We start from the raw sequence: 27165 nt of genomic DNA, 5'->3' as shown, positions 1-27165 counted from the left end.
TACAACTATCAACAAAAAATGCTGGATGGAAAAAACAACACATTTCCTTATAGTATATACAGAACTGAAGAAAATGATTTGACCAGTGAAGGGACCAATTCATTGCTTTCACTTTGTTAGAACTTAGTGCGACCCATAACTACCTTGTATGATGCAAAAGTAAGATGATATTACTCAAAGCCTAATTATACCAAGGCCCTATTTTTTTTACAGAGATTTCCTTGTATTTATTTGGTAAAACAGTCTACATTACACAAGGCGCTACAAGGAAGGCAGGATACTGTAGCTGTAAGTCAACTGCAGAATCAGTTACACTGCTTAAACATGATTTTATTTTTCTACAGTTTTCTACAGTAAAAAAAAATGGCCTGGGACTTAGGGGCTAGTCTACTACAAATATTTTATTCTTAAATCATTAACTCATATACCAGCTGTAGATGCTACTGGACATTTTTAAAGAAATAGTACTGTACTTAGTAGTTCTACTTTTAAAAGTGCCTAAGTCTCAAAAAGTTGACGTACAAAAATATTGATGGTAACATCAAATTCAAATAAATGTACAGTATTAATGAATAAAGAGCTGTTTATGTCCAACATCTCACTCAAATAATCCATATATATATGGCCTGCAAATAGGTGAATAACACACAAAGCTAAGGCAAAATAACCAGAAACCATGCTCTCATGTATAGGGTATCACTGTGACCCCAAGCAACCTCAAGCAATAACCAGTAGTGCAAGCAGAAGTAAATACAGGTGCTCCATTAAAAAACAGTTCTTTGCATTTATGCAATTGCAAGCAACTTTGATATATACATTATTTAACATATTTCAGTGGATTTAAAGTTATTCGCAAATGATATTGCTAGTGAAAGCTGAATCTGTATGCATTTTTTCTTGTATCTGTAGGTCTAACTCAGGGGTCCCCAATTGGCCGGGCCGCAGACAGTCTTGAACTGGGGTGCCTAGCCTAGGGAACAATTAACACGGCGCACCAAATTGGACGCCGACCCCTCCAGACCCCCTCCCCTGGGCCTTGAAAAAAAATTTGGCTCTGCACCGGTCCCCGGGCCAAAAAAGGTTGGGGGCCGCTGGTATGGTTGCCACCTTTTAAAAAAAAAAAAAAATTACCGGCCATGGTGGGGTAATAAAAGAAAGGGGCGGGGCTTGACGTAAAAGGGGCAGAGCAGATGAGGGGCGCCACAAAAGGGGCGGAGCCATGGGGGAAGTAGTGTCACAAAAGGGGCGGAGCCATGGGGAGTAGCGTCACAAAAGGGGCAGGGCCACTGCCCGAAGCCGACGAAAATGTTTTCATCGGCGGGTAGGGGATTTTGTAAATGGTATTACAAATTACCGGCAGCTACATTGCCGGTAAATTTGTAATACCGGCCCCGGCCCTGGCAGGTGTTTTACCGGCTAGGCCGCTGGTCTAACTAATGAAAAAAAAACATAGCAGAAGCCATTTGATCAACAGATCTTGCTACTTTTTAAAGACAGAATAGAAAGGGAAAAGTAAATACTGCTTTTAATTGCAAATTCATTTATAAATAACTAAATGTTTTAATCAGTGGCGTAACTACGGGGGAGCAGGGGGTGCAATTGGGCCAGGGCCCGCACCCCCTCAGGGCCCCCCCGGCAGCTCGCGCCACTGTTCTAATGCGGCCGTTTCTGGCCGTACGGAGGGGGCGGGGCCCGGCTGCACATCCCGCACCAGGGCCCGCCCCCCTCTAGTTACGGCTATGGTTTTAATGTATGTTGTATGTTGCTTAGAATGACTTATTTTAAAATCCAGAGCCCACTGGGGTTGCCACCTGGGGACCCCTATCCCAGTTGGGGGGGGCAATGCGATCTTTGCCTGCTCACCAGGTGAGAAAGCTGACTTAGGTCGGTGGGGGCCCCACGCGCGCAGCCCTCTGGCCCAGGTCAGCCCTGACCATAGTTTGTGAATGTGATTGGAACATTAGATTGTAAACTCCACTGGGGCAGGGACTGGTGTCAGTGATGTATAAGCTCTGGACAAGCAGCAGACAATATTAGTGTTACATAAATAAAGCAGAATAATAATGCAGTATAGATACTACAAACTTTTAAAGAAATTGTGTAGCATAAAAACTGGGTAAATAGATAGGCTGTGCAAAATAAAAAATGTTTTCAATATAGATAGTTAGTAACCATTCAGTGACTTGAGGGGGGCACATGGGTCATAACTGTTTGCTTTTGAATCTGAGCTGAATGCTAAAGATAAATTGCAAACTCACTGAACAGTTATGACCCCCCCTCAAGTTAGAGAGCTGAATTATGTTAGACATCCAGTCACTCCAGCCTTTATACATTACATTTTTGACTAACTAACTATATTAGAAACATTTTTTTGTTCCTATAAAAGACAGAATTCACAAATCCATGAGAAAACAACTGGCATAACAGAGAAAATACAAAGTAAATACTTTAAATTATTACATAAACACGAATGAGGGATTTAATTCACAGGCGCTGTTTGATCATATTATTAATAACACTGGTTTATTTGGGTCGTTCAGTAGTGCTATATTTATATTCTATGCCATGCTGTTCATTTAGAATGTATTTTTTTTTGCTTAACAAAAAGCTGCTATGTTAATATTTCATTCCTGACATCCAATTTTCCAAAAGATGCCTGACTTCCACCCCTGCAAAAAAACATGTGGGCCAGTGACCTTATCTGACCTGGCAGAAAATCAGCACCTTATATATTTCACTTTGAGGCTTGCTTCTGTGTGCATGAAAGGAAAACACAATTTTTGATATTTAACAGGTCCATGTAAATGAAACTGAAACATAATAAACACTCCCTTTCCACACCAGCAAAGGTTGAGATGGAGCAGACTTTAGTGATGTACATGTACAAACTGCTCCCAATTTATTTTAAGGCTGAAAATATGGCTGCATACTCTGATGATTCACTATTACTATTTCGAATGTACACAATTAGAAAAAAGGAGGCTCAGGAAAATGCATAAAGACTGGGGCCAGCTAATAATGTGGAGAAAAAAATTGAGATGCCGAACCTGTAACTGTTCAGTTGTTCAGCTCCAATAAGCCTTTACTGCTATCGGTATGCTACCAGGTTATAGCTGAAAGAAAGCTTGCGGCCCACAGGTTTGACTTCCAGAACATAAGTTGCAAAGGAAATCTAATATCACACAAACTAACAATGGTGTAATTAAATGTTACTGGGCCCCATAGAAAATTCAATTTGGGGAACCCAAAACATTTCTTAACCTATTGCACCAAGATTTGTGAATGTTGCATATTAATTTTGGCCTTTCTGGGCCCCTTCCACTCCTGGGACCCCCTGCAACTGCAGGGTCTGCTTCATCTGTAGTTACTCCCCCTGCAAACCAATAATATAGACTCTTGAAACCCACCTTGAAAGGAAATTTTCCAGAGACCTGGTTTTGTCTTCCCTTTTGCATGTTATTCCATCCCGCTTCTGCTTTTCCATTTCCTTAATTCTGGACTGAAAAGTATCTGCTAGGTCAAACACTGATTTCATGCTAATAGGGACTTCATAGTATTGCTGTATGGAAAAAAAATTGTAGAATTTCTTAAGAAATGATGATTAAAACGAAATTCTTGAAATATCTTAGAGAGTAATATGAAAAGATAATAATAACAGATAATTCAAAACATGGCCTGTACCCTGGATCTCATTTTATTAGATTTGGGCAAGGAATAATATTTCTTGTGGAATATATATGCTTCATGTTTTACAGAATCTCTGTCCTCGCAAAATCCTCGTGCTCACAACAAGCCTGCTGAATTGGGGGAGTGTAGGCAGTGAGTCACAATTTGTCTTTCCAACAAAAGAGGCAAATGTAGGCATATACCTGCTGCTTTGTACTCAGCTTTAGCGGCACCACGCAGGTTAAAGGAGAGCACTTCTTGCAAAATTATAGAAATTACAACAATCACACCCAGAGAAGACCAAAACCTTTCTAAATCTTGTATGCCTAATGCATTCTTAACAATTCTTACAAAAAATAGCTTTTCACATTCTTCAGACATTTCTTTGCAGTAATCTTTCAAATTGCCTAGAACGCTGACCCCCCTCTGCTTACATCTGAAATCATTTTTAGCTTGACCGTAACCTAAAACTGCAGTTAAGACCTTTTCATAGAGTCTGCAAAACATGTAACACATTGTTCTATGTGGGTTAAATGACTGGACCATACATGTAACCAGCAGCCTTGGCCTTTTGACAAAAATTCTTTCTTACTCGCCAAATGGATTCTTTTTTTTGATCCGAGTTTTCCGAGGAATTTCCAACAGTGAAGCTTTTATAGGAAGGAAGGTATGGTATGTAGGAAGTGGTACATGTAAACTTAAAGCAAAGCCCCAGCCCTGCTTTCAGGACTGTAATATTACTTTCTTTCATGCAAACTTGTAGATAGGGTTTATAATCAAAAGCTCTTTTCTACGGCTGACTTTGTAGCTGAAGAGCTGCAAACAGCTGAACACAACTTTTTCTGTCTGAAAATGTATTCTAAAGCTTAATTTACCATGTAAGGCCACAGTGCCATTATTCACTACTGTTGATGTAAGAATAACACTGATTGAATCTAGTAATCAGAGCTATTCTGCCATAATGAAATCACTGAAAAATACAGTATGTGTTTATTTTAAAATGGTGGAAACCAAAACTGGGGAGTTCTACCATGTTACTCTTTGGAATAAAACATTATGCTTCTTACCTTGACTTTCATATCTAAATCTGTTAGCACCATAAAGAAATCATTGTAAGTCATGCCATATTCTTTCCTTAATTCAGTTATGAGATCAACATCCAGCAGATCATCCTCTCCAATCACTTTCATTGGCTTCTCGTTATCTTGATTAAAAAAAACAAAGAGTTAGTAGAAAAATATGCTTTTTTTGCAGCATATCCTGTAGACTAATGTAAAACAAGACTGCAATTAGTTTATATTCTCTGTGTCTATGCCTTGTATCAGTAACACAGAAATCCTTAAGGGTAAGGACACACTGGACGATTTGTCACCAACGTTTTTAAAAAGCAAATCGTGGCGACATATCGCTCGTTTTGTCTCTGAACAAAACCAAATGAAAGACGCCAGCTCCTGTGCCCACAGCACGTTTGTGAATCGCCTGTAGCTCCAAAACGCACTGAGACCCTTTTCCGAGCAATTTATCAGAAATAGGATGTACTTAGAAAAGCACTGAAATCTCCTAGACACGCACACACATACAGATAAGTAGCAGCAATTGTATTCAAATTACAATGCGAACGCAATGACGCAAGAACGCAAGCACGTAAAGACGCCAGGTTACAGCGGGAAGCACAAAACGTTTCCGGTTTGGGTGGAGCACGTACCGTAATGGGATACAAATCGATCTGCGCCAATAGTCGATGTGAATCGTCTGTTCAAAAAAGACGATAGTCTTGTCGCCGCGATTTACTTTTTTAAAACGTTGGCGACAAATCGTCAAGTGTGTCCTAACCCTAAACACTTTCCAAAACACTTTGGCCCTTTAAACTATCCATATGCAGAAACAATACGCTAAACAGCTTTTAGGTTCAATTACACAAATGTTACTGGCTGGGCATGCCTCCCCCCACCCATTTTATTGGTGTCTGGTGGGTGCTTGGTGTAGGAGGCATACATTATATTGATAATGCTGGTTGAATGTTTGAACAGGTTGAAAGCCACTTCTGTGCCGTTGGGAAAACTTTGGCAAGACAATGTTACTAATGTAATGTATACTCAATGTGCCAAGCACACACAAAAGCCTTAAAGAAATTAAAAATTTTATGCAAAACGAAAGAAAATATAATTCTATGTAACTTTCTAATATTCATTCATTATAATAATATAAATGATATTCATTATACATTTCCATCAGTTTTACACTTTCTAAATGTAGTTGCAGTTAAAAGCATTGTTTGTAACCCTTTTTATTCTGTCTGTCTCTGGCACAGGAGTCAGGTCTCCTTTGGGTATTTTAATCAGCTTTAAAGGGGTGGTTTACCTTTAAGTAAACTTTTAGTACGTGATAGAATGGCCAATTCTAAGCAACTTTACCATTGCTTTTCATTATTTATTTATTTTTAATTGCCTTTTTCTTCTCTCTTTCCAGCTTTCAGATGGCCTTCGCTGACCCCATCTAAAAAAACAAATGCTCTCTTAATATTACTTCTACTTTTTATTGCTTTTCTTTCTAGTAAGGTCCTCTCCTATTCATATTCCAGTCTCTTATTCAAATCAATGCATGGTTGCTAGGAAATGAATGTATATTGGAAAGTAACTTAAAATTACTTTTTCCTTCATTACACAAAAACAGTAATTCGCCACAATGTCTCCAGAAGTCATAGCTATGACTATTTTACACCATTATGCCTGCCAACTCGGTCAAAGGGCTCTCCATGTGTCTACATAAGTTTATTAGCATTAGGATCACAACTAGTGACAGAAGTACAGTGTATTTAGAAATTAAAGGCCATCCCACCTAAGGACACATGAGTTTGGACTTAGTGCACTTTAAAAAGCTTCTTTACATTGCATTCTTAGCAATTTCATAGGATGACCACATCTGTAAAGCCAGACACTGGTAATGAAGAGTCAGAGATGACTCAAGTGAAATCTTGCATGATGTGTTCCAAATGTGGCTAATACATTCAGATGGAACCAAGCCCTAAGCAGAAATGTACAGGTCACTACTCGGTCAGGATAGTCACCTTTTTGTCTCACATGTCATTTTTAATTGCAGTTATGTCTGTAATTTAAGAGTTCGTTTACGTAAACAGTAAATTAGCTATTGCTTGACAATTACTTAAAAAAATTATAATTGTAAAGGTAAAGTCTGTTACCAGACAAGTCCATTTTTACATTGCTGTAAGTTGATATTCCAGTCAAGAAGGATTTTTCCCTTTCTGAGGCAAACTGAAGAAAGCTAAATCATTTCGAGACAGTTGGGCTTGACCAATATGTTAGCCACAACAATTATGTTACAATGCATGATAAATGAAATACAGATGTGGTACCTGTTATCCAGAATGCTTGGGACCTAGGTTTTTCTGGAGAAGGGATCTTTCCATAATTTTGGTCGATATAGATTCTATAAGAAGTTGTGCTACATTATAATTGTCATTGTTGTACAATGCCCTTGATATTTTTAAAATGTGATTTTTAGTTTGAAACTAGAATAACTGGAAAATGTTCATGTTGGATTTAGAGCACTTGGAGAAGCTTCTTTACATTGTATCCTTAGCAATGTAATTCAATGACCCCGTCTGTAAAGCCAGACATTGGTAAAGAAGAGTCAGAGATGACTCAAGTGAAATCCTGCATGACAACCAGAACTAGAGAAATAGGAAATAATTTTTAAATATATGAACGATTTGCTTATAATGAAGTTTATGAGAAATGATAGTTTAGGTATGGGTGGTAGTTTAGTACAGGTATAGGATACGTTATCCGTAAACCCATTATCCAGAAAGCTCTGAATTACAGCAGAGCCATCTGTCACAAACTACATTTTATCCAAATAATCCAGATTTTTAAAAATGATTTCCTTTTTCTCTGTAATAATAAAACAGTACATTGTACTAGATCCAAACTAAGATACAAATCTTTATTAGAAGCAAAATAAGCCTATTGGGTTTATTTAATGTTTACTTGATTTTCTAGTACACTTAAGGTATGAAGATCTAAATTATGGGAAGATCCATTATCCAGAAAACCCCAGGCCCAGCGCATTCTAGAAACGTATAATTAATTTGAGCAAAGTTTCAATTATACTATTAATTTTTCCATGTTATCATTTTCACTGTTGTATAAAACCCTTGATAATTTTTTAAATGTGATTTGTAGTTTGAAACTAGGACTCATAAATGGGAAGCCATAATGTACCATGAAGAGGAATGAGCAAATAGTCACGTGGCAATGCTTGTATCAATTTCTTACATTTTATTAAAAAAATGTATTGCTTTCCTATACACAACTCAAATATAGTGTTAGCAGATTAATTGTAAAATGTGTGATTTTTTTAATTCACCCTTTTAACATCTTGAGCTTTTCATTAATTACAAAAAACTCGTATGTCATTTGTTATGATATACCCACCCCTTATTTATATATTAATAATAAAATAAATATTTTTTGTGTCATGTATGCTGTGCTCAGGTGCAAACACCATACAAACAGGCTGATAAGCTGCCAACTCAGTTGCTTGGGCAACTTTTATAGGCCTATATAATGGTCAGCCTAGTGTATTAGGCTGTGTATGGGGCCCTTGGGAGGGCCAGCCTTACTTATATATTTCTAACAAAAAACCCTGGTCTCCGTGAGCCTGAATTATGGACCAGTCATTGACTAATTATTGGATCAGCCCAATCAGTGGAGTAACTAATACACAAAGGGACAGCACACTGCAAATCTATATCCAACCAACCTACACACCACCCCTGCCGACCACTTGCCTACTTTCCTTCCCTGCCATCCTACTAAAGAAGAAGCAGACCCTACAGTTTGGGCCGCCCTGTTTTACGACCCCCCCGCTCGCGGCAGTGGGATCTTCTTCCTTTATAATAATGGCACTGAGCCCAATTTGGCCAGGGCATGGGTGGCCAAATCAAGCCAAGGAATGCTCATGTGGTTACCTTGACCAGCTTTATAGTTTATGTTTCTCAAAGCATAGCTAAAACACACACATGTGATAAATTTTAATTTTTTCTCCTATAAACTAAACTTTTAGCTTCATTTTAGTGTCCTTTTATTTATGAAATATAATTTTTCTTATAATTTGTTTTAGTTTACAATAGACAATACCCTGCCCCAGAATAAAAATTTAACTTGAAAAGTTATAAAACATTGCAAATTTAAAAATATGGGTGACCAAGTTAAAACAACATTTCCAGTGTTCATATATACCAATTGCTAATGGTGACTGAATACTGTACAGAAATGTTGTCAAATCATGTAATATTCCACGGCTTGTGGTGATACATAAGTTATGTTGGCAGCCCTCTAGAATCAGTTAATCACTACTGTATGTATCTGTCAAAGCTCAAAGGTTTATATGTTTTTTATATTTCATGTTGTTTTGGTAAAATATAAATACAGTGGTTCGGCCTACTCTTTGGTACTAGAGACTTTCTGACCACTGAATATAAGAGACTGTTCTGTTAAGAGAGGGAGGCAAATATCTCCAGCAAAATATAAAACCAAGCCCACACATACACAAGTGCATGACTCAGAAGGAAGGCAAATGTGTCTACCTCTAAATACATCATTATGTGACTTTAGATATTTGGCTTATGTCTGCGGCTGCTTAAAGGGGACCTGTCACCAAAAAAAATTATTCAAAATCCTATTTTTCAGATTAGTCAAGGACAATGAACTTTAATTTACACTATATAAATTATTTGAATCTTGTTTCCTTCAGTCTGGGATTACAAAATTATAGCAAGCAGGCAGCAGCCATTTTGTGGACACTGTTATTAAGACAAGCCTTGTATCATCTCAGAATCTTGTTTGTGCACCAGAATGGGGGACCTGATGTCCATCCCCATGCCCTGGCCACACAATTATATGGTAAAGAGAACTGGGGGAATGTGGGGAGAGCAGTGACATCTAAGAAGTGCTGAATTGAAAGTGAAAGTAATTGTCTGCCCCACCTCTATGCCACGGGCATAGAGGAGGGGCAGACAATATTTGATTGACAGTTGAGATTTTTAAATGAGCTTACAACAGCTATGAATGCTTAAATAAAAAATAGAAATTGGATTTCATGTTTAATTTGAAAAGGACTTTTATTATACAGATTTTTGTGTCTGGGTGACAGGTCCACTTTAAGTTATGGCAAATGATAAAAAGGCTGGTAACATTAAAAATATAGTTGCTGCTTGTGCAGTTCTACATAATCCACACTCCAGAAAATGGCACAGGCAGTGTACTTCTAACCAAAAAATAGCATATAAAATTCCTGGAACTCATGGGGGCAGATTCACTAAAGGGCGAAGTGACTAACGCTGGCGAAATTTCGCCAGCGTGACGTCATTTCGGCACTTCTCCAATTTACAACGGTAGCTGGTGCGTTACTACGCAAATTCACTAAGTTTTTGATTTTACTGACCCTTACCTCTATCGCTAGACTTGCCTTCGCAACCTCAGACCAGGCGAAGTGCAATAGAGTAGATAGGAGTTCCTCAAAAAAAAGTGTAACATTTTTCTAAGTCCCAAAAAACACTGGCGTTTTTTCCTATTTAAAGGGTGATAGACTGAAAAAGATTGTAAATGTTTTTTTTCGGGTATCCTCCTTCCTCCCTACATTTGCTAACATATGGCACCTAAACTATACTGTGGGCACATGTGTAGGGCATTATAACAACTTTTATATAATTTTATTAAGGTTCCCTGGCCTTGTGTAGTGTAATGTATTTGCTGCAGCATATACGGCCATTGTACTTTAACTGCACGCCGTATGCTAATTAGCCAACGCTAGCATAACTTCGAACTGCTGAGTGTAATTTCTCTGGCGTAATTTCGCCAGCGTTCGGTATCCTGTGCGCAACTTCGGATCTTCGTGAATTAGAGTTGTCCATACGAATTTACGCCTGGCGAAGTTTTGCGATGTGCGCAAAGCCATCGCTGGCGAATTTTCGCCTGTTAGTGAATTTGCCCCATGGTATGGTAAATATAAGAAACTCACAATGACAACTGCAGTTCTGTGCCATAAACAACAAAATTCCCAGTCTCCAGAATGAGAAGCCATTTGAGACAATTCCTGCATTTTTGTCTCAATAAAAGGCCAATTTGAAACTCCACAAAAGCTGTGCCTTTTGGTCTTGTTTGTATTTGATCCAAACTAAGATATATTAAATTCTAATTGGAAGCAAAACCAGTCTTTTGGGTTTGTTTAATGATTAAATGATTTTCTAGTAGACTTAAGGTATGAAGATCCAAATTACGGAAAGATACATCATCCAGAAAACCCCAGGTTCTGATTATTCTGTATAACAGGTACCATACCAAAAATCACTTTGATGTGCAGAAAAATAACATCTTGGTAATTAATGACATAACAAAATGTAAAGAAGCCAAAGTCAGAAAGTGAAATTCTAGCACTCTGCTCTCTGACCCTATTATTATTATTATTCCACATCAAGTCATTTCCCTTTAGTCATAATATTGACTTAGCCGAATGCCCTTCCCATCATTTATGGGAAATAAGGCAACAAGTACAGCACAATTTCATGAGAAAGTGTATAATTTGCCTTGATCTTTAGGTGCAGATTAGTTGATCAGAAACACATTTGTTAGCCTCTCTGTAGAGTATAAACATCCAGCATAAAGATTAGTGCATTGCATACATCTGTGCCATCAGTAAATAGTGATATTTTACTTTCAGTGCCAATTTCAATGTTATTCATTATCAAATTCAAAATAAGTGCAAAGACTGAGCCCTAAGGTACTCCATTGAAAGAACTGACCCATTCATAATACTTGCTGTTTGATCCTGCAGACAGTTTTCTGTCCAAGTACAAATAGTTGGCTGCACAGTTATTTACTGTACACACTAACCTCCTGCATGTTACTGTAGCATTGGCTTTAGCAACATCTTAGAACTTATTGTTATTCACTGCAAAACTTGTATTTGTGTCAACTTACTCTAAGGCTAATGGCATAGCTAGCATTTTGGATTTTTTGGATAAAATGGGACTGCCTTTCCATAATTCCATACCTATACTTTACTATTTGACCTATGGCTCACCAGGAAAACTCTTAGCGGACCTAGTCATTAATGTGCCATAGAGTTCACCAAGCTAGTCAGCCTTCCATCTGTTATGGTCCTTCCATCAACTGGGCTTCAGTTACTCCAAGCAAACTAGATAAAGGATAAAAACAACTGAGAGGGGAGCCAAGAACTTAAGATAGAGCAGTTGCTGCTGCCCCCCTCCCCCAGAAATATGCTCTTAAAGTACCAGGAGCAGCATTTTTGCTGCCCCTGGTACCTAGTGGGGCGCTGCCGTCTGAGGCGACAGCCTCAACTCGCCTCATTGGCGAAGCACCCCTGGGAGTGAGCCAGGAACTGGGAATGACAGGGCCATGACAGGGCTAGGAATGAGGGAACCAGAAGAGGAGGTTACGAATTATGGGGGTTGTAGTTCCTGGGTTGCTATTGAGATGGGTGGAGACAAAAAAGGGTTAAGAGAGGAAGGAAATTACCTTTTACCTTGAACAAATTCCGCCTGCCCTAAACAGAATAAAGGGGAGAGTGTTAGCCTAATGTCACAGCGGTAGGTACTTCCCTAAGGGGGAGCCAGTAAGAGTGGTAACAAGTGTAGGGTATAACAGGGGTTAGGCCTGGGGCCAAAGTGATGGAAGGAGCCTTGTGGAAGGGGCATGAGTTATGGAGGAAAGCCGCACCTAGGAAGGACAGCAGACGGGCTCCTCGCTATTGGGTACAATTCTTTGCAGCCTTCAGGGGCTATCAGATGTTAAATAAGTTAATAGTTAAATATTTGATAAATGTGGTGGTACATTGCACTATCCTCAATGCTTTTGGTTTATGTTGGTCGTTATTAATGTGATTTAATAATAAGCTTTGGCCTTTTTCACCCAAGATATCAGATGTGGTTGGTTTGTTATTTAAGGAAAGGGGGGCATGCTTGGTGTTGTTGGAAGATTGACACTGCCTCTGTCATGGTATTTCCCATTCCACCGGTGCAACAGATATCATGTACTGCAAAATGAAACTGCACACACACAGCTTTACATTTCAAGCCTTTAAAATATTGAATATTTTGGGATGGGCGAATTTTTTTGCAGCGAAAATGCCGCCCATAGACTTGTATGGCGGCGTGCGTCAAAAAAAAAAAAAGACGCGTGTCAAAAAAAAATTCAATGCAACATTTCGCCGGCTGCAAATTTTTGTCGAAACGGGTCAAATTCGCCCATCCCTACACAGTATATAAGGTGCTGGAAGGTGCTATTGCTACCATAAATAAATATAGACAGGTACAAAACAGGTTTTATATGGTAGAGAAAAGCATATACAGGTTTTATTTACCTAACTGAAAGTGGTCAATCTTCATGGTGCTGTTTGTCAGAGTTCCAAATATTGTGACAATAGATATTTTCCTGACAGCCATTTCACATACTGCCTCCAAATACTCATCGCGCTGCTGAGAATACATCTTATTCTCTTCTCTTGGTGCAGTTATTAGCTACAGTGGAAAGAAAAGAACAAACACTTATGAGTCTAATATGTAACAGTAACGCATATTTTCATATAAACATAGAAATATGTATATATGAATATAGAGGTAAGAAATATCAATTTATCTGGACAACAGGAATCTCTATATTTCAGTTATTTAACTATTTTGTTGTCTAGCACAAATAACAAACACATATTTGGGTAATTTGCTTAATTTACTGTATAAGACATAAGAGCATTTCTATACATATTTAACAACTTATTTACTCAAGAAGGATGCAGAAAGAACGATGCTCTGCCTGTGTACAATAGCAGGCCCAAAGTTGTTGACATAAGAAAATTAATTGAGAACTAAAGGTGGCCATACAAGGCCAGATCAGACGTTTTTTTGTTTGAAAGATCGTTAAACAAGCTGATGTGGGCAGGACCGCCATCAGAAATCGCAGGGCCCCATACAACAAAATTTCCTAGGCCCTCTGGGCTGCGCCCACCACAAGCCCCACCTACAGGTCCGCCCTCCCCACCCCACAGGTCCGCCCCCCAGAACACAGAAAAAAAAAAAAATATTGGTGGCTAGGGTTCCCACATGTTAATAAAAAAAAAAAGATATTGGTGTTCAGGGCCCCCCATAAAAAAACATTTGTGGCCAGGGCCCCCCCATTAGAAACTATTGGTAGCTAGGACCCCACATGAGAAAATAAAAATTTGTGGCCAGGGCCCCCCCCCACATTATGAGAAAATTGGTGGCCAGGGCCCTTTAAACGTCCATGCCTTCCTGAAGTCAGCAGCTCTCAGAAAGATGGTGTGCCCGGCTAATCAAGTAAGTGTGGCGTGGCAGGGCCCCCTTACCCTCAGGCCCCCCTACAACTCTCCCCCCTGTCCCCCCTGATGGCTGCCCTGATGTGGGTCCGATTTGGCCACCGACAAACTGGGCCAAATAGGACTTTTACAATTGCTGGTCCTAAGGTCAACCATTGGATTGTCCATTGGGGCCTACTGAGACCCGTTGGCTGAGGACTTAATCTGTCAATGCACTCTCCCCTCTGATGGGATTTTTAAGGCTGCCTGACTGATAAATTGCTACATTTAAATTGACAGTTTAAGGTAGGGATACATCGCATCCACTAATCCTTTGCGAAAGATTCCTAATTTGCATATGCAAATTATGGGTGGGAAGTGAATAACATTTTTGACCTTGTTTTGTGACAAAAAGTCCCATGATCTCCCTCCCTGCCCCTAATTTGCATATGCAAATTTGGATTTGGTTTGGCCGGGCAGAAGGATTCGGCCGAATCCTGTTGAAAAAGGCCGAATCCTGAACCGAATCCTGGATTTGGTGCATCCCTAGTTTAAGGGTCATATTTATCAAGCTGTGTAAAATAGTTTATACCAATAAAAACTGTGGAAAAAAAATAGAGTAAAATTAAATTGCAATTATATTAAGATGCTATTTTTGTAATTCACCATCCATCATCATTTCTGATATTAGCAGGCAGAAAGTAAAAAGAGGTAATATTTATGTAGTTGTGTATTTTTATTTAGTCCAGATATGCACACCATTATTTAACACCACTTTAGGGTTGGTATAACCCTTTAATATCATTGAAGCTGAAGAGAAATTCCTGAGTAAATAAGGCTGTAAAAAGTTGTAAAAAGTAGTTTATTTTAGCAAAGTTTGTATTTGCATTTACACCATGATTACACATGTGGTTTATTCTTATTCCACTTTTTTACATGGCTTTATAAACATTTTAACCCTTGTAAATATTCAGAGTGGAAAGCAAGGGTGACACTAATTCTTGCTACAGGTGCATTGTTTAAAGGGGTTTTTCACCTTTAAATTAACTTTTCGTATGATGTAGAGAGTGATATTCTGAGACGATATGCAATTGGTTTTCATTGTGGTTTCTGACTTTAATTCAGCAGCTCTCCAGTTTGCAATTTCAGCAATGTTAGTTGCTAAGGTTCAGATTACCATAGTAAACATGCACTGATTTGAAGAGACTGGAATATGAATAGGAGAGGGCCTGATTAGAAAGACGAGTAATAAAAAGTAGCATTAACAATAAATTTGTAGCCTTACAGTGCATTTGTTTTTTTAGATGGGGTTAGTAACCCCCATTTGAAAAATGGGATGAGTGGCAAGAGAGAGAGGCATTAAGTCTTCTTCTTCTGCCCCCACCAGTCCCCTCACTTGCACATTATTCAATGCCCAGGTTCAATATCCCTATAAGGCACTTTGGAACTCTTTTTTCCAGTGTTCTCTGTGTACCTGCCTCAGTCACAGCTATTGGTATATTCATGTAGCAGGAAAACAAATAAAACATATTTAATTAATTTTAGTTTCAGGAAATACACAGATATCTCTGCCAATTGTACATACATGAATTACCTAATACAGTGGCCAAACACAACCTTAGTGAAAATCCAGGGGCTACTGGATCAGTGACAGCAAAGCTTATATGGATGTATGATCATAGTAACATTGTAAGTTAGGTTGAAAAAAGACACACATCCATCAAGTTCAACCTTTTAAGTCTATATATTACCTGCCTAGGTGCTAATTGATTCAGAGGAAGGCAAAAACTTCTGTTAATGTGTTTTTTTCACTGTACAACGCTCAATTGTGTCCTCTCCATTAAACAAGTCTACCCCTCCCGCCCTGGTCCTTGCATTGGAGGTATATCTGGGGAAATTGGGTTACAGCACACCCAGATTCTGCCTTTAGTTAGTAGCAGTTAGAGTACATCAAGGAGGAAAGTATTCCATGCTTCAAATGATGATCCAGGCCTTAGAATGTTTAGGTTAATGTCACACAATGCATGACCTTATAGCCATACCTGAAAGATCAATCACTGCATTTCTGTAGAAGCATAGACATTATCTGTCTTCCTTTCTCCGATCCATTGCACCTGTGCGGACTAGAACAGAAGACTGAAGAAGCCAAAGAAGATGGCAACTTCTTGTATTGTACCCCCAGGTGGGACTAATGCATCCACATAAAGCAGAATAAATCACATTTCATTGCATTCAGCCCAACTGTAACCAACAGCCCCACCTCGGTACCCAAAATCATCCAATACATTGTGCCTTAAAAAAGTCTTCTGAGCTGAAATGTTCCCCTGTGTCCCTCAGGTAGCTGTTCAACTACAGCACTATCTAACTCTCCTAAGAAAAGAGATATTTTTTTAAAAAAAAATAACACATAATTGGGGGTACATTTCCTTCCTTAAATTTCAGCACCTGATATATATGTATTATAAAAATATTTAACCAGATGCAAACAGTTACGCCTAGCTGGAACAACTGTAATATGAAGGAGGCTAATGCCAGCATAGGGACAGACACTACATACATTACATAATTACATACAGTAACCTGCTGTACAATTTGACAAACCTTAAAGCCGCATTATCATTTCAGAAATACTAACAGTCATAAACTAAAAGTAACTAAACAATAGAAACCTTTACCTAACCCTTAAAGGAAAACTAATCCCTAAAAATGAATATGGCTAGAAATGCTATTTTTTAAATATTGAATATACTGAACCAACCTAAAGGTTCAGCATTTCTATAGCACTAATGACCAAGCCTCACAGGATTCTTGGATTCTGTTAGGAGTGTCTGTGACATGCACATGCTCAGTATGCTTTGAGCAGCCACTGGGAAGCTAATCTTCGGGGTTGTCACAAATCATTAAGCAGAAAATGCTTGTCATATAAGCAGATGCTGCAGGACTGATAATTAAATTCAGATGCTATATGCGCTGGCTTATGAGCTGCCATGTACCAATAATTATTTACTAATCAGCTTCAGCCTTATAATGTGACATTTATATTATATATATTCAGTATATTATGCTGGTCCCTAAGCTCAGTGACAGTAGCCCAGAGCATGTGCTGTGAATCAGCAAAAAGAAGATGGGGAGCACTGGGGCATCTTTGGATCCACAGATCTTTACTGATAAATGGCTGCCTTGGACTGGTATAGAAGCCCAAAACATAATGTGCACCATACTACTGCTTTAGCTGAGCTTATGTTTTCATTTAAGCTTTGCAATGTATTACTTAAGTAATGCTTTTAAGATGAAGAACAGCAATATCCTCTGTAACTATTTGATTGGCTAACGCTTTTACCAGTTTATACCATAAAGGACAAGGAAGGGGTTAATCTCTAAGGACTGTCAACCCCTGCACATTTGCAGTAGAGTAAAATAGGAGCCAAGGCAACCACAAAAGATCTCTGGGTCAAGGCAGAATATTGTGGCACTATGCTCAGCTGTATGGTCCCCTGGGCTTTGTGCGCACCACAATTTGTTGTGTGCAGTGGTCTAAAAATGTGTGTGCGCATGCAAGAGCACACATCTTAGAGCAGGGATCCCCAACCTTTTGAACCCGTGAGCAACATTCAGAAGAAAAAGAAGTTGAGGAGCAGCACTTGCATGAAAAATGTTCTTGGGCTGCCAAATAACTGATGTGATTGGCAATTTAGTAGCCCCCATGTGGATTGTCAACCTGCATTGAGGCTCTATTTGGCAGTGCACCTGGTTCTTATACAACCAAGCCTGAAATTCAAAAATAAGCAACTGCTTTGAGGCCACTGGGAGCAACATCCAAGGGGTTGGAGAGCAACATGTTGTTCACAAGCTACTGGTTGGGAATCACTGCCTTAGAGGTCTCATACCTGTATTACTATGGCATTTAGTTACAGTTAGCAGAAAAAGTTTATATTTGATGTGTGCTCTGTGCTGATATTTGAAAAAAAAACAAAAAACACTTCTTAGACTAAAAACAGACACATCTAGGGGCCCATTTACTTAGCTTGAGTGAAGGAATAGAATAAAAAAAACTTTGAATTTCAAATGTTTTTTTGGCTACTTCGACCATCGAATTGGCTAGTTCGACCTTCGATTACGACTTCGACTTTGAATCGAACGATTCGAACTAAAAATCATTCGAATATTCGACCATTCGAAGTCAAAGTACTGTCTCTTTAAAAAAAAATTTGACCACCTGGTTCGCCACCTAAAACCTACCGAAGTCAATGTTAGCCTATGGGGAAGGTCCCCATAGGCTTTGCAATCTTTTTTTGGTCGAAGAAAAATTGTTTGATCGATGGATTAAAATCCTTCGAATTTTTCGTTCAATCGAACTATTTGCGGTAATTCCTTCAACTTCGATATTCGAAGTCGAAGGATTTACTTTCGACAGTCGAATATCGAGAGTTAATTAACCCTAGGTAAATCTGCCCCCTAGTGTGAAAATACACAGAAGCATGCTTGAATTGCTTTGATGGGTGTACACTTACCAGCAGTCTTCTTTTTCCTTCAAAATTTGAAAGCAATGTTGCTAATGATCTTTTGGGGCTTTCAACAAATACTTTTTTCTCTGGTTTAATAAATCCATCATTATCATTTTTGCCAGTCTTCTTGTTCTTTTTATTGCGATCTTTTTCAGGTTTATCTTTCTTCTCGGTTTTGTCCTTCTTTGCCTGCTTCTCTTTTTTGGGGGGCTTATCTATTTTTTCGCTCTTCTTTTTCTTTTTATCTGTTTTCTCTAGTTTTTCCTCTTTTCTTTGATCTTTTTCCTTTTGCTGTGGAACATTTGATGTTTCTACAGTATAATCAACGTGGGGGGTAGTAGCTTTGCCAGTGTCAGTTTTTTCTTCATATTCATTGTTTAATATTTTATCCACCTCTTTCTTTTTGGATGGCTTTGTCTTTGTAAATTTCTTTTGATTCTGAGTGACATCATGTGTGCTATGATCCTTTCTGTCTGTCTGGTTATCTACAAACTGTGCTGTGTTTGCTTTGGTAGTTATCTCTGTCCTGGTTGTTGAAATAACTGGAGCCTCTGTATGGAGTGCCACTTTATTTGTTCTACTTGTAGTAGAATGACTCTGTACATACTGTCTATTTCTGTTCTTATCGGTTCTCACAGGGGTGTACCGACTTTGCGTGTCTGGTTCTTTTGTTGTTTCAGACTGGATGACATGTCTGTGAAGCTCTGGAGTAGTAAACATTTTAGTTGTCCATATTTTCTGTGTTGTTGGACTCACTGTTGTAGGCATAGTTGTGGGTGGCCTTGATGCTGTAGTTAGTATTTGTGTAGTTGCCTTTGGTGATGGAAAAACTGTTGTTGCTCTAGTTGTTGATGACTGTGTTGGAGGTGCTATTGATTTCCTTGTAGGTTTCAGTCTGGAGAATCGCGTAGGCATTACAACAGTCTTCTTTGTCTCCTGTTTTCTTGATGATGTTTGGATGGTAACACTAGATTGTGTAGGTTTTACATTTTTTGTGCTGCTACCCTCAGTCTGTCCCTCTTCTTGTACCTGTCCTTCAACTCCAGCAGCCTTACATTTTTGCACAAAACCTTTTTGTCTAAGTTTCTCTATGCGTCTTATAGGGCTTTGGTCAACAACCTCATACATAGCTTCCAGACGTACTGGATAAGGATACCTTTCTTCTACTTGTAAAGTCTTTTTGAGAAGAACCATTCCAAATTTTCCTTTTTCTAGCTTTAATGAATTCATCAACTTTGGTATAAGAGTTTTGTCCAGAGTCTGTTCCATAATTTTTCCTTCGTTAGTAATTCTTCTTATTGTACCCCCTTCCTCACCTTCTTCATGAAACATTATTATTTGTTGAATATGCCTTTCAGCAAGTTCACAGTACACATCATTTTTCAATAGACTCATCATGAGCCTGTAGTAGCCATCAGATGCATGTGGAGCAGAGATAATCCAAACTCTATTTTTTCCAGCAAAACTTGCAAGGATATTTGGAGAATTCGAAGTGGAAGGAAAACGTGCCATTCTTGACCGCACAGCTGTTCCACTATCATCTTTTACCATTCGCATTGCATTTCTGTTACCAGCATGTCTCCGACCCTGATTTTCATCTGTTTTGTGTCTTTGACCTTCATCATTTAACATACTTTGAGACAAACTGCTTTTAAATTCATCTTTGTTATTCTGAAAAACATGAGGTCTTGCTTTAGGATATTGTCTTTGAGAATGAATTGCTCTTCTTGCAGAAGAACCTGGGTTGATGACTCTGTGTGATGTCCTGTGCTCTTCAACATCTTCAGTGCCCCTACTTGAGGATGTCCCTTGTGATATATCCGAAGAGCATACTAGCCACACTGTTACCAGAATAATTGGTCGTAATATTACTATCCAGTTCATCATGTACTTGCCTGCATCATACAGAAAAGAAATTTAGAAACAAAATACTATTAAGTATGTAAATAGTTACTTATGTCATACTGATTTTGGCATAAGGTTGATACAGGTATGGGACCTGTTATCCAGAACTCAGGACCTGGGATTTTCTGGATAATGGACTCTTCCGTAATTTGGATCACCGTAAAGTCTATTAGAAAATCGAGCAAACATTAAGTAAACCCAATAGGCTGATTTTCCTTCCTATAAGTATTAATTATATGTTAGTTTGGATCAAGTACAAGTACTGTTTTATTATTACAGAGAAAAATCATTTTTAAAAATGTGGATTATTTGGTTAAAATGGAGTCTATGGGAGACCGACTTTCCATAATTTGGAGCTTTCTAGATAACGGGTTTCCGGATAACAGATCCCATACCTGTACTTACATATTTTATTATAGTCTTTATAAATAAGACCACATTAGCAAAATTTTATCCAGATATTCAAAATTACTGTTGCTATCAACTTTGCCCATACACGGGCCCATGTAAATAAAGGAACCCTACTAAGCAGGTATATTGAGCTACAATAGACAAAGACTTCTTTAGGGATCAAACATAGATCCCTGGAACATAGAAGAGCCCTGTAAAGTGTGGTGGAAAGTGGTGGAAAGTTCAATGGCATGCCATATATAACTGCTCCAGGCTATTGACACTGCAGCAGCACCCGTAACAGTGGGATAATAGCATCTGGGAAGGTATTGTGTCTATGGCATAATGGTATAGAAGAGGACAAAAAAAACTTGATGCTGTAAAGTTGTTGCGCAGCCTATTATTCATTTGTCATTGACTTAATATTCCTACCAACAGCTCAAAGCAACAGGATGGACAGTCTAGCGTCCTGACTATGTTTTGCCAGGCTCTCCCACTTCTAAAAGGCATTCCTGAATAACCATGTAAGGCTATGCCATTAATTTATATCTGGGAGCAGGTATAATTTTTCAGTTATACCTTTCCTGTATTATAAAGTCTACTGTCAGAAATGGATTATGGCCCTCAATTAAAAGCATCACAATGGGGGTAAAATGACCTATGATTACGTGTGGTCACACACGAAATGCGTTAGATGTCTGCTACTGTATGTGAAATAAAAAAATAGTTGATCTTTGCCGCCTCTGAGAAGTCTGTGGTGTGTGCCCATAGCAGAATATCGGTGCAACATTATCTCCCCTTGCTATGGGTTCGGGCTCAGCACCTGGTCCATCATCGGAGAGCGGTGAGTGACCCTGATTTTGAACAGTACAAGAACAGTCACTTTGTGGTTACCTGCTGAAGTACCCCATGCCTTATAATCCCACTATATCAATCATGGTAACATTTTAAAGGGGTTGTTTACCTTTGAGTTAACTTTTAGTATGACGTAGAAAGTGATATTCTGAGACAATTTGCAATTGGTTTTAATTTTTTATTATTTAAGGTTTTTGAGTTATTTAGCTTTTTTATTCAGCAGCTCTTCCATTTGCATTATAAACAATCTGGTAGCTAGGATTCAAATTACCCTAGCAACCATGCATTAATTTGAATAAGAAACTGAAATATGAATAGGAGAGGACCTTACTCGAAATATTAGCAATAAAAAGTAGCAGAGCATTTGCTTATTAGATGGGGTCAGGGACGCCCCTTTTGAAAGCTGGAAAGAGTCAGAAAATAAAAAGGCAAATAATTATAAAACTATAAAAAATAAATAATGAAAACCAATGGAAAAGTTGCTTAGAATTGATCATTCCATTATATACTAAAAGTTTATTTAAAGGTGAACCACCCCTTTAACGTGAACAACCCCTTTAGAGTTGGTGTGCATACTAGGGATGTACCGAATCCAGGATTCGGTTCGGGATTCGGCCAGGATTCGGCCTTTTTCAGCAGGATTCGGATTCGGCTGAATCCTTCTGCCGGCCGAACCGAATCCTAATTTGCATATGCAATTTAGGGGCGGCAAGGAAATTGCGTGACTTTTTGTAAGAAAACAAGGAAGTAAAATTTGTTTCCTCTTCCCACTTGCATATGCAAATTAGGGTTCGGATTTGGTTCAGTATACGGCCGAATCTTTCACAAAGGATTCGAGGGTTCGGCCAAATCCAAAATAGTGGATTCGGTGCAACCCTAGTGCATACCTGCGTATATACCAGTCATGTACAAATATAATAAAGCCCTGCTGACAAGCTGAACTTACCTCCACTTTACTGCTTTACTTTTCTTTCTCTGCCCCTACTACATGTTTGTTTGAAAGCTACTAAAAGTTGTACTGTAGAGTCCACCAACATCTTATGCCAAGAGTGCCCAAAAGGTGGATACTGATCTTACATTTGATCTTTACCTTTAGATAACAGCAGTATACCATTGTCCACAAATAGTTACACTGCCCTTTTGTGTATTCAGATTTTACATAAAATGGCTTGGTATTACATTTAAATACAATCATTGGGATAACAATAACAATGCGTGGGCTAAGTTTAGTGACGTTATAGCATCAGAGTCTACTACCTCAACTTTTAGAGGATACTGTAACTTTATGCCAGAATAACACGTTAGTAAAGTCTGGGAACCTACATCGTAAATGTTACACAGGCATTTACCAGTCTTCCTGTCATTTTATCTTTCTGCCCTATTAATAACATTGGCATCAAGCAGCATTTGTACATCCCCACCAGTAAAATATCCAGCCAGGTGACAACCCTAGCTACACATCAGCTATGATAAAGAAAGAGCAGGAATGATAATGATTAGAACTATTTTTGACAGGCCTTCATTTTGCCTTGTCCAAAGTGAACAAAATACAGGAGACCAGGCATTCTTGCCTCCATGTTTTTTTTACATCTCTTATGTATATTTTCCTATAAATGGTTCCATATTGAAAGAATCAATAAGTTAAGACTCAGGAAATCTATTTTAAACAAAAGACGGGGTAAAACTGTAGCTTGAGAATGATCTCTTCTGGCTGCAGGTTTTTAATATGAAACATATTACCGTTTGGTGCTGTAACATGACACGTATAGAGTGATAGATTTCTGTGACAAACTTCTGTTTTTCAGAATATTCCTATAAACCCTTCAGACTTCAGGAAGGCATAATTCCTGAGGTGCTCGAGGGATAATTTGGTTTTTAACCCTTTTTGAACATTTTACAGAAGTTTCTGTTTAATGTGCATCGAACTGAAGTGATGTAGCAGCCGTGTGGAGTAAATTACTCCACAACGCCATGACTGCTGCCAGCAGCGTGAATTTTTATTAGTACAAGCCAGCTAAGGTGTAAGGGAATTTTTATAAGCGGTGCCGGTTAGAGGAACAATGACGCTATAAACGTATAGTAACATATAGAAATGTATTGATACATTGCCAGATAAACTATTCTTGCATGTGCAGTTTCCTTTATTTTCCCATCAGACTGACAGGATTTATTTTCATTTGCACGGCTCACTTCCGTTGTTTTAGTGTCACACTATAGACATGAGAAAGTATGGGAAGAGAGACAGTTCTCCCAGACTCAGAACAACTCAAGCAGCTATGTCCTGAAACTTAGAGACAATTTTCCATGTTTGGAAGGAAAGGGATATTATTAGTAATTGTTTCTAATTCTCTCCTTGTCACCCCCATAACCTGCATCTGACTCATCTCGTCCTTACCCTCCCCCAACATTTTTTTGCGTCTTCATCACTACAGCACAGAATGTTTGGTTTCCTGTAATCTTTTGGTAGTCTCTGTGTATTGGCTCTGAGAACAAAAGCGACAATGTTACGCCCCTAGTTTGCCATCAGCTGTACCAATAAAGCGCACTCACATAAAAATATGTTTGTTGCAGATTGTATTATAATGGGTGACTGGTATATACAGTATATGATTCCCATAAGTTAATGCAAAGTCATCTAAGCTCACGTTAGTAGACAGATGAAGAGGAAACACATTGTTTGCATTCTAAACATTGGGCTGAAATAAACCCAGTGACATGCACACAGCTGTGTTGTACTACAATTCCCAGCAGCCACTGAAAAACTCAGATTTGAAACCTTCCTGATGGTTAAAAGTTTGTGACACCCTGTAGCATCATATTGTACGGCTGCTAAATGTAGCCGATGCTCCCAGATCATATAGTCTGTAGTTATATAATCTTAATAAAAATCTAAATTTGTGTTTGCACTTTAACACTTTGGCAACCTGAGCTCTTTTTACATGTGGCTTACAAGTTTGCTCTGACCTATGATGCCCATGAGCCACACAAACTAGTGGAAACGTTTTCCCTTCTAATAGTATAACAAGATTTGTATTTCGAAAGACAGAGCAACATCACAATTTAAAAAGCATTTGAAAGACTAAAAAAAAAATAAAGAAATAAAGTTAATTACCTGGTGTTTTTTTTTGTAATTAAGCATCCATATCTGTTCTTTAGCAAGGCCAAGCTGCCCTTTCAGTCCATGTGCATTCAAACTGTTGTAATCCTCTGTGTCATGCTAGTTTCTTGGTCCTTCTTTGTTTCCACCAAGGGTGACTAGGGGTTAATATACAGTAATGCAGTTACAAACCCAAAGGAAATTATATAAATTTTATATCAGATTCTTTTCTCCTTCGGCTATTTTTTTCTTTTACTTTTTTACTTTCTTTAATAGTTGGGTTTCATGTAAGGAAATTTAGCTGTGCTCCAAAGCAAATAGAGAACAGCAGCAGCTACTGCAAGTCATAGAGCAAGTTAGGGAAGAATTTAAGTGATCAGCACAACACCGCCTCCTGCCCAACTAAAGCACCAAGGCAGGGCTTAGGGCTGACATTTCTAAGGGGGCTGAGACATTACACAACATCAGCAAGCACTTTAGGAAAGGGTGATTGCATTACACAGATGTTCTGTTAAGGAACTGTTCTTCTAAGCTTTTAAAAACTCCATAGAATGTGTATAAGTATGTATATGATAGGCTGCTACACGTTGTCCACTTGTCATCGAGACAGATTTGTTTTAAAAATATTCTATTGATTTTATTCCAGCCAGGGTACCAGCCCCAAAGAGTTTACTTATCCTCCTTGTGCTTGGGTTGCATTCCTCTGGGTACTCCGGTTAACTGCCACACTTCAAAATCATACAGGCTTCACAGTGTGTGTGAATTTGAATGCAATAGGGACCTTCGATTGTAAGCTCCTCTGGGACAGTAGTGATTTGCGGGTCTGGAAAAACTCACCCCGCACCCAACCTTAACCTGCAAAACGTTATAACGTGCGCTGGACCCTAAGCCACAAAAAGTTTGCATTATGAGGCCCAAGCCCAACCCTTACTTGTTTCATATGCTACTTCTGTGTGTGCCTCTACTTACAAGACAGGGTCTTCAGGAGCAGAGAAGGCGTGTGCTTCCTTAGTCTGAACCGCACCCAACCCTAACCCACAATGGTTGGCCAAATTTCAACCCAAACCCACCCAACCGGCAGTAAACTTGCAGGTTTCTGTAGGTTTTAGGTCAACCCACACATCACTATGGGACTGATGTGAATGATATATAATTTCTGTAAAGCGCTGTGGAATAAATTGGGGTTTCATGCTGATAATAATAATATTGATCTGACCAAATGAAAACAAGTCTGAAATTTTAAATTCAGATATGAAAAACAAAATTGTACTGTCTGAATCAAAGGCAAAGAGGTGATGTTATTAACAAGGATAAAGGACATACAGATTAGTAAATGTAAAGGGTGCTCTAATGTTTATATATATAAAATCCATTTTACTATAGAATTATTATTTGTTACATAAACAGCATGACTAATATTAGTATTGATATTTGTCATACCCCCAAACATATGGCATAGCACACTTTTCTGTCTATTTATCTGTCTAGGGATACCCCTATAGTTCCTATGCTACAACTTTCCAAAGGAATCCATAAGAGGCTAATGTTGTGTTGAGTCTGACCCTCAACACAACACTAGCTTTAAAAAAAACTCTAGTCTAAAGTTGATTAAACACCCAAAACATAGCAACATTCACCCAAACTGAAAGTTTATGGTGGAGCTCCTCCATCTTCAACAGAGAAGAGTGAGGGCTCCAAACTAAGGTGAAATTTGGGGTGAATGTTAATTTGCTGCACTGATTACTACTGATAACAAAGGCAGCCTTTGCAACCCGCAACCAATATATATTTTAAGATGTCTGCATACAAAAATTATCTTTTGTACACAGTTAATCTTAACAGTGTGCAAAGAAATACAAGAACGTACTCAGCTGTACAAGCATACATTGTATGCTAAACAATATGGTGGTTGCACTGGTGGCAAAAATTGTTTGTTTGCAAGAAGTGAAGAGATAGAGGAATCAAAGAACTTTAACTGGAAAATATTTTATTCTTTGCACAAATTTAATAAAGCTGCTTGCATATCCAGAAAGTATTTAGCATTCCCACCCACCAGTGGAAGAAAAAATAAGAATGTTTAGTGCTGCTTGCAATGTAAAATAATTTGCTGTTGAATATTACATCGCTAAGCAAAGGTTAGTGTTATCACCTGCTCTGGAGTTTCATTAAATAAGTCACAAAATACACTTTGTGATTACTAGATTTTATTACATACACTGTGAATGTTCGCAAAAGCCATTTAGTTGCAAACTTTGCAAGGAAGTATTTGAGGTCTGTAATTAGTCTAAAACTATGAGAACATGGATGGTTTTTTTGTGATACTCAAACATATTACATTCACCCAAACATTTATTACACCTTGGCCATGGAAACAGTTCTAATTAGAATATTCTCCAC

The 27165-nt window shown here is 38.5% G+C and overlaps 1 protein-coding gene across 2 annotated transcripts in view; it reads right to left on the bottom strand.

Moving 5' to 3' along the window:
* ccdc80.L (coiled-coil domain containing 80 L homeolog) overlaps window positions 1-25716 on the bottom strand; it is a 34808-nt gene extending 9092 nt beyond the window's left edge. Inside the window, exons 1-6 of one of the 2 annotated variants that reach the window (XM_018246666.2) lie at window positions 25700-25716; window positions 24784-24926; window positions 18528-20416; window positions 13069-13225; window positions 4734-4870; window positions 3408-3559 (exon numbers count right to left, since the gene is read on the bottom strand). In XM_018246666.2, coding sequence (XP_018102155.1) covers window positions 3408-3559; window positions 4734-4870; window positions 13069-13225; window positions 18528-20408 — 2327 coding nt within the window. In that variant the 5' untranslated portion in view covers window positions 20409-20416; window positions 24784-24926; window positions 25700-25716. Of the gene's footprint in view, window positions 1-3407; window positions 3560-4733; window positions 4871-13068; window positions 13226-18527; window positions 20417-22617; window positions 22732-24783; window positions 24927-25699 lie in introns of those variants that run through there. The other variant, XM_018246667.2, reaches the window with a different exon arrangement.
* Window positions 25717-27165: the final 1449 nt, after the last annotated feature.

Source organism: Xenopus laevis, chromosome 2L (assembly GCF_017654675.1).
Source record: "Xenopus laevis strain J_2021 chromosome 2L, Xenopus_laevis_v10.1, whole genome shotgun sequence".
NCBI classification, from domain to species: Eukaryota; Metazoa; Chordata; class Amphibia; order Anura; family Pipidae; genus Xenopus; species Xenopus laevis.
The sequence above is the reverse complement of the archived record's forward strand: the minus strand, read 5'-3'. Positions and strand labels throughout refer to the sequence as shown.